Source organism: Nicotiana tabacum, chromosome 9 (assembly GCF_000715075.1).
Source record: "Nicotiana tabacum cultivar K326 chromosome 9, ASM71507v2, whole genome shotgun sequence".
NCBI classification, from domain to species: domain Eukaryota; kingdom Viridiplantae; phylum Streptophyta; class Magnoliopsida; order Solanales; family Solanaceae; genus Nicotiana; species Nicotiana tabacum.
In genome coordinates, this window is record NC_134088.1 from 71394062 (window position 1) to 71401996 (window position 7935).

A 7935-nucleotide genomic window follows, 5' to 3' on the forward strand; every position below is an offset into this window, starting at 1 on the left:
GAGCGGATGAAGTATTTTCTTTTCATAGAAATATTTCCAAAAATCTGTGTTGTCGCACAAATCCTCAAATCAACCACGCACATTTGTGGAAAAGAATTATAAATTCCTGGTATTTCACCAAATCAATGACTATATGACCTGTCTTAGCGTAAATTTACATAACACTTGCCACTTAATCATAACTAAATATACTATTGATAATGTATTATTACCAAACTTTGCATGCCAAAAGCGTACGTACCAATTATCATGTTGTTCTTTTCTGTCGGGCCTCGGCTATTTAGTTGGTCGTGGACAAAGAGCAATACCTTCTCCATGAAATATCTCCTAATTCAATCTACGTACTCTGTGGTAACCTGAATAGAATCTATATCTCAAAGCTTCTACTCTTTTCTAGTTGCTCTAACCACTCTTTAAGGTCTGACACTCTGCATGTTTCTTCTTGAATTATATGTTTGTTGATGATCAGCTTTTGATTCTCCATTTGGCTTGATAATTCATGTCATGTTAAGACAATCATCACCATGTAGAAAGAATATAGATACTTCATATATAATAAGTTGCATTCATTTTTGCTGCTTGACATTCTCATAAAGCTTGGTTTTTGCTCTTGTACAGGCACTGTTTGAACATGGAAAGGAAGCATCTTTGGGCTGCTCTCCTTTTATTGGCCATTGCCTGCTTTGTATTTCCTGCTTCCTCTGATAGTTTGCTAAGAATTAGTCTGAAGAAGCGACAATTAGATATCAGTAGCTTAAATGCAGCCAATGTAGCTAGACTTGAAGACAGATATGGGAAGCATGTGATGAAGGACATACAAAAGAAGAAGAAGAAGAAGAAATCTGACAAAGATTCAGATATCGTCTCCTTAAAGAACTATTTGGATGCTCAATATTATGGAGAGATTAGTATTGGTTCACCCCCTCAAAATTTCACTGTCATATTTGATACAGGGAGTTCTAATCTCTGGGTTCCATCATCAAGATGTTATTTCTCTGTAAGTTGTGCTTCTTTTTAGTTAATGTTCAAGTTCTATGTGCTAACGGCGCAAAGGTTAGTTATATAATCAGGTCACTTATAAGGTAATTACATGTACATCTCTATAAGAAAACATTAATTGGTAAGATGGTACTTAATTGTTGCTATCACAAGTTAAACTATACTGATAGTAACAAAAATCTTTACACTTTTAGTGTATATAACTTGAATTCTTTTGTTCCTTTGTTGAATTACCGGTTTATACAGTATAATTTTTCCTTAAACTTGAATTATTCCAGATTGCATGCTGGATCCATTCCAAGTACAAGGCACGCAAGTCTAGTACATACACAAAAAAAGGTGATGATCATATCATAGTTTAATGTTATAGTTCTTTCACATTAATTGATAGACAAGTAGTTATTTATTGATGGTTTCTGATTATATTTGATGTTTATTCTGATCCAGGAGAATCTTGTTCAATCCACTATGGATCTGGATCAATTTCAGGATTTCTTAGTCAAGATAATGTTCAAGTTGGTGACCTTCTAGTCACGGATCAGGTGAATTCTGGCTTGACAGTAACTCATCACTCTCATATTTTGGTCCTTTCTGTTCTTCTTAAAACACAATGGATGAGAAATTTACATGAACTTCTTCAGGTCTTTATCGAGGCGACACGAGAACCAAGTATTACATTTATAGTGGCAAAGTTTGATGGAATACTTGGGCTTGGTTTCAAGGAAATTGCTGTTGGAAACACTACACCTCTCTGGTAATAATGCCTGCAATTCATTTGTTCACTTCAGTTTTTAACCAATTCTATCTTGTTTTTCTTTCTTCTCAATTTTTGGAATCTTGTCTGTTTGATTCATGATCTATGTGCAGGTACAATATGGTGAAGCAAGATCTCGTAAAGGAGCCTGTGTTCTCTTTCTGGCTTAATCGCGATACAAATGCAAAAGAGGGAGGTGAACTTGTTTTTGGTGGTGTTGATCCAAAACACTTCAAGGATAAACATACTTATGTTCCTTTGACTCAGAAAGGTTACTGGCAGGTACTTGAATTTTTTTCCCACTATGGTTTCCATTACTTTTTCCTTTTTTCACTGTCCCCCATCTGTTCTTTTCCTTTTTCTGTTTCAGTTTAAAATGGGAGATTTCTCTATTGGGAACCAATCAACAGGTGAGAGTTGCTGTCCAAGATTGAAGACTCTTTATATTGGAACAATAAAGATATTGAAGCCTCATAAAAAATTACGAGCCTAAGATAAGAATAACAGTCTTAAGTTTTTTTTGTCCTAATACTTTTCCCTTACAGGCTTTTGTGAAGGCGGTTGTGCTGCTATAGTGGATTCTGGAACATCATTGCTTGCTGGTCCAACTGTATGATTTACTTTCTTTGAATTGTTGCAGAAGTTGTAGACCTTTCGACTATCTAGTTATCTTAAACAAATTCTTGAAAGTAATTATAGCAAGTACATAACAGGCTGTTGTGACACAAGTCAACCATGCCATTGGAGCAGAAGGAGTATTGAGCATGGAATGTAAAGAAACCATTTCTCAATATGGGGAAATGATTTGGGATTTACTAGTATCAGGGGTTTGTTCTATTTCTCTTCTTTAGTTTATTTGAGCCACTAAAGTGACATTGTAGATATGATGGTACTACTAATTGTCTGCAGGTTACAGCTGATCAAATTTGTTTACAAGCAGGTTTATGTTATCTTAATGGAGCTCAGCATTTCAGGTATGGGTGCTTCCCCCTCTTTCCAAAAAAGTTGAACTGGACCATCTGGCTTTGGAGCATATGTGAATTAAGGTGGTTTTTGTGAAGTTATTATAGGGGTAAAACTAATTTTTACATTAGCAGAATTACTATTGTGACAAATTGAAGGTAGGTTTCAGAGTTGTAAAACTAAGGCAGGCACCTAGTCTGTTCTTAGATTTTTGCATCTGAGCATATAGTCAAATTCTCTAGAGAGATCAGGCTTATATCTTTCTTTTAACTGCAAGTTAAGAGGATTTATCTTCATTAGTGAAATCATTTGAAAATATCGTTGTCAAGGGTGTTCTGTCAAGGCTCTAGAGCTATGTTATTTATGTTGAATTGTGTAATCATCTCGTTTAAAAACTTAAGCTGTCAAAGATGTCACAAATCTTATTTAATTATATCTTCGACACACTCTCTTACGTGTAAGTCTGATCTTTTCATGGGCATTCATTATGATGAAGGATGGTAATGAGATTTGAACCAAGGATCTACTTCTGCTACTATACATGTTGAATTGTGTAACCATGTGACAATCTGGTGATATTTAGTCCCACAATTGCCAAAATCTGATGTCATCTCAATAATGCTCCAACCAATTTTGCAGCTCGAATATCAGAACAGTCGTTGAGAAGGAAAATGAAGGAAGTTCCATAGGAGAAGCCCCATTGTGCACTGCCTGTGAGATGGCTGTAATTTGGATGCAGAACCAGCTCAAACAGAAGACAACAAAGGAGAGTGTGATAGAATATGTGAATCAGGTGAAATTCATGAGTGAATTTTCTCGTTATGTAGTGCAGAACATTGTCTTAATGTCTAATGTTTGGTGTTTCACAGCTCTGTGAGAAATTACCAAGTCCTACGGGACAATCTGTAATCGACTGCAATAGCATATCATCCATGCCAAATGTTACATTCAATATTGGTGATAAGGATTTTGTCCTCACTCCAGAACAGGTTATGCCTCTCTTCCTAATTTTATGTTACATTGTTATGTTGCATAATCTTGAGTGGAACATCTGTGGTGCCTAAGTTCCTGTTCCAACTGCAAAATTACTCAGCCCTCTTTCAACTGTGGCTGTGAGGTGGCTTTTCCCTTATTATCATGATTATAACATAAAACTAAATGGAGGACTTTCCTACATGGAAAGTAGACCAAGTGTTAAAAATCATATTCTCCTTTTTTCCAAATAGCTAACTAATTAAAAATCTGTTATTAATGGCTTTGTTATACCCTGTTAAAACTCAACTTCTGTTTCCAGTATATTTTGAAAACTGGGGAGGGGATTGCTACCATTTGCCTCAGTGGGTTTGTTGCTTTGGATGTGCCACCACCTCGTGGTCCTCTTTGGTATGTTTTTATTGTTCTTACAACCATTTCTCTTTACAATGTAACAAGGAAAAAACATGTGTTACTTTCGTGCATTAGTCTTGGCAAAAGGTCATAGAAATTGCATGCATAAACAAGAATACTACACTTACCTCAATTTATTCAAATAGTCTTATAAGCTTATCTGTTTCATACCAAAAGATTCATGTACTTGCAGGATTCTTGGTAATGTATTCATGGGGGTGTATCATACTGTATTTGACTATGGTAATCTTCAACTGGGTTTTGCTGAAGCCGCGTGATAGCCCCTCTTTGTAATTACACGCCATTATGGAAAGCTCGAAATAATGTAAAATAGATGAATAATTGTACTTTGAAATCACATTGTATCCGCCTGTAACTTAATATCATGTTGTATAAGGACTTAAGGTACTTGGTGCTCAGCAATCCTGGTGAACTCAATGTGCTCGATCCTAGTGATGTAATAAGATGCAAGTCGCATATTTTCTCTTTTCTTTCAACCATAGGCGTCTTTTGATGGTATACCACTTATTGTTTTGTAATACTTTTTTTTTTGTTTGTAATTTTTCTTCTTTTGTAATATCAATGTTGCTTCAAGCCGTAAAATAATGAAAAAGGATAGGTAATATATTGATGCGCAAAATGACCATATCTTTAAGTTTTAACCAAACAGAGATGAAGTTCTGTTCCCCTTAAATACTTGTTTAAGACGTTGCAATATATCACACACGAGAGAGATATCACAACTAAAGCATATATATTCATTAACACAAATGTATGCAACAACGAAGGCAATGTGCTACACTGAGACAGTTTGTGAAAGTAAAATACGTTAGTTACCTTCTGCATTAGTCAACAGGTCTTGCTCGTTGAAGACCTCAAGGCAGAACGAAGGTTTTACAGTTGAACAAAAAATTAGATTTTTCAAATTGCTAATGTAGTGAAGGAGTTAGTGGGAGAGTGGTAGGCAGAGACAAATGGTATTCTGGTGCAAGGGAAAACTCTCCTTAACCTGACGAATCATAAGTAGCTGTTCCCATAAAGTTTCGCAAATAGTTAGTATTGGATCAATTTTACTGTTACAACAACAACAATATGATTTCAAGTTTCCTCAATTCGAGTCCCTCAGTCCTAATCTCCCTGTTAATAGTCAAATTGCATACACCAAAAGCCTCGTTGGATGGGCAGTTGGTATTGGTATGCATAGCACTTGGTGCGTAGTAAAAGAATAAAGGAACCAGAAATAGAACAGTGTGTCCATTTGCCTCAAACAACTCTCCTAGTCTAATAATTTAATACTTCATTAAAACAATGAAGGGTATTCGGATAAACATCCTTCGTCAGAAAATTAAAACTAAGTATATAAAAAATTATAAATGTATGCAGGTCAAAAATTATTTTTTGTAGATATATATTAAACCTTGAACATTCTTTGCAAAATTACTGACTTCGTCATTGGTCATACCATTAATGATACAGAAACCTAGCAACCATGAAATACAAGGATATAAATTTCTTTCAATACCTAGATAAGATGTTACAGAGTAAATAATAGTAAGCAAATTCAACAAACGGACATATTGTTCAAAAGTTCATTCTCTTTAGGTTTTCTCTACTCAAATTGTGGATAATATAAAATTTACAATTTTTTTGCGAATTTCAGCATCTACACGTGAAACGTCAGACACATTTTAAGAACAAATAACAACGAAAATCTTACCTAATTGAAGAAAATCTTACCTAGCAAGGATAGTGTCCCAGACACATTGTCGTTGGTTCTTGAGTGAAGAAAAAGGGCGAGAATGTAGAGTCCGTGATAATGTCATGTAGAAATTGCACCAGCTAACGACTTTTAGATACGCTATTTGAAATATAGCTCATTTTTATAATGTATTTACAGTTTAATCAGATGGAAAAACTTCTTGCTTTAAAATATGGGTCTGAAGTTCAATAATAACAGTAAAAAAGTTCACATCTTTGGGCAGAAGTTTTCAAACTTTCATCCGAAGGTCAGAATTTTTGAGTTTGAATTGCAGAGCCTAATTTCAGACCTATCTCATTCGAACTTCATAGTTCACATCTAGAGCTTGATTTCCATAGTGCAAACTTCAAATTGGTTTGAAGTTTAATTTTGATTTGATCTGGCTAAGCTTTAAATAGTTTGTAAATTTCGACCATGTTTTAAATGTAGTGGTCCAAAAAGCATATATTTGTGCATTTCGCGCTACAAAAATAGTTATCGTTCAACTCGTTCATAATTTATTCTAAAGTAAAAAAAATGAGATGGATAATAATAGGCTAGATAAAAAACATTTGTTCTATTTTTTTTTTTTTAAAATAATGATTAAATTTCATGCGTAACAAGTACTAAAATAACAATCGGGTGGCAAAGGAAACCCGTTTACAAAATAGAAACCCAAAACTTATTTCACTGGATAGTCAATAATTTCAAAACTAGCGATAAACCTCCACCTAGCAAAGATGTTTTCTATCATTCCCAAAATAGTCTCCCTTCTCACAACTACTGATCACCAATTCACCATGAATGGAACTCCAACTCAAAAATTCTTGAATTCCTTCAAAGACTCTTCATTCAAACGACACCTTTGTTGATTTTATCTTCAATGACCGGAGACCTTTATAGGCCATAAATTTGTATTATTTCCTTGATTTCATACGCACGACCTCCACTGTACCTCACTGCCATAGCCACATGAATAACAACATTTTATTCCAAGCTACTTGGGCACTACAAGAAAAACGGCGTTTAACGAAGGGAAATCTGGTCCCTAAAGATCAAATTCTTGTCCTAATAGAGCAATTGTGACGGGAAAAAGCCGGTCGCCACCCGTCGTAATAGCTTCCGCCGCTAAAGCTCAACAACGACGGGTTCAGAAACCTGGTCGTTAAATGTTTTTAGAGACGGAAAAAAAATCTAGTCGTTAAATATTTTTAGAGACTACATATCTCGTCCCAGTAGACAATTAATATATTGTAAAAATATATATATTTGCCCGTCGTTAAACAGTTTTAGCGACCAGCCTTCTCCTCCCTAATAGACGATAAATATATTATGAAAAATATATATTTTCCGATCGTCAACCAGTTTTAGCGACCAATCTTTAATTGTTCGTAGATTATCTTTTAGTGACGAGCAGCACTAGTCGCTATTTAAAATAATTGTAGTAACTATAACGACCATATTTCTTGTCAAGCAGTGGCGGAGGCAGGATCTCCGCGAAGGGGGTTCAAGAAAAAAAAAAGATCGTACCTAGTGGGAATTAAACCTATGACCTTTCAAAGATTTTGAACCCCCTTGACCACTAAGCTATACTTTTGGACTGTGTCAATGGGGTTCAAAACTTAATATATAGAGATAAAAATAGATTTTGCGTTATATATATACAGTGTAACTTTTCAGCGAAGGGGGTTTCCCTTCCGCCCCCCTAAATCCACCCCTGTTGTCAAGTAGTCCTAAAGCTCGATGTAACAAAACATTAATTTTTATCAATAAATGTTAAATTGCTATATAAAAAGTTATTAATTACAATGCTAACATCCCATGATGTTAGTTTCAATATTTGCTCAACATCTTAACAAAAAAACTTTGCTAACATCCTGAGCTAGACTATGAAATCATGTTTTACATAACATTCCTAGCAAAATAATAATGAGCTTTTGTTTCTTCTAAACTTGTATCTTGGCTTGTAGCTTCAATCTTCAAAATCTGTAAGTACAAAATTTTGAAAAGACTGATAAATAACTATTGGTAAAATAATATATGTAAATTTACACTAGAAATGGTTGAACCGCTAACCCCAAAAGCAGTCTAAATT

General features: G+C 34.8%; 1 protein-coding gene across 1 annotated transcript; it reads left to right on the forward strand.

The window, feature by feature from the left end:
• The first annotated feature begins 239 nt into the window (after positions 1–239).
• LOC107832672 (cyprosin) lies at positions 240–4599 on the forward strand. Its single transcript, XM_016660533.2, has 14 exons — positions 240–418; positions 619–997; positions 1278–1338; positions 1447–1541; positions 1641–1753; positions 1867–2035; positions 2124–2163; positions 2299–2363; positions 2467–2580; positions 2663–2727; positions 3356–3509; positions 3586–3705; positions 4011–4099; positions 4296–4599. The coding sequence occupies exons 2-14, from the start codon at positions 632–634 to the stop codon at positions 4378–4380; spliced, it is 1536 nt and encodes a 511-aa protein (XP_016516019.1). The 5' UTR covers positions 240–418; positions 619–631; the 3' UTR covers positions 4381–4599.
• The last annotated feature ends 3336 nt before the right edge of the window (positions 4600–7935 follow it).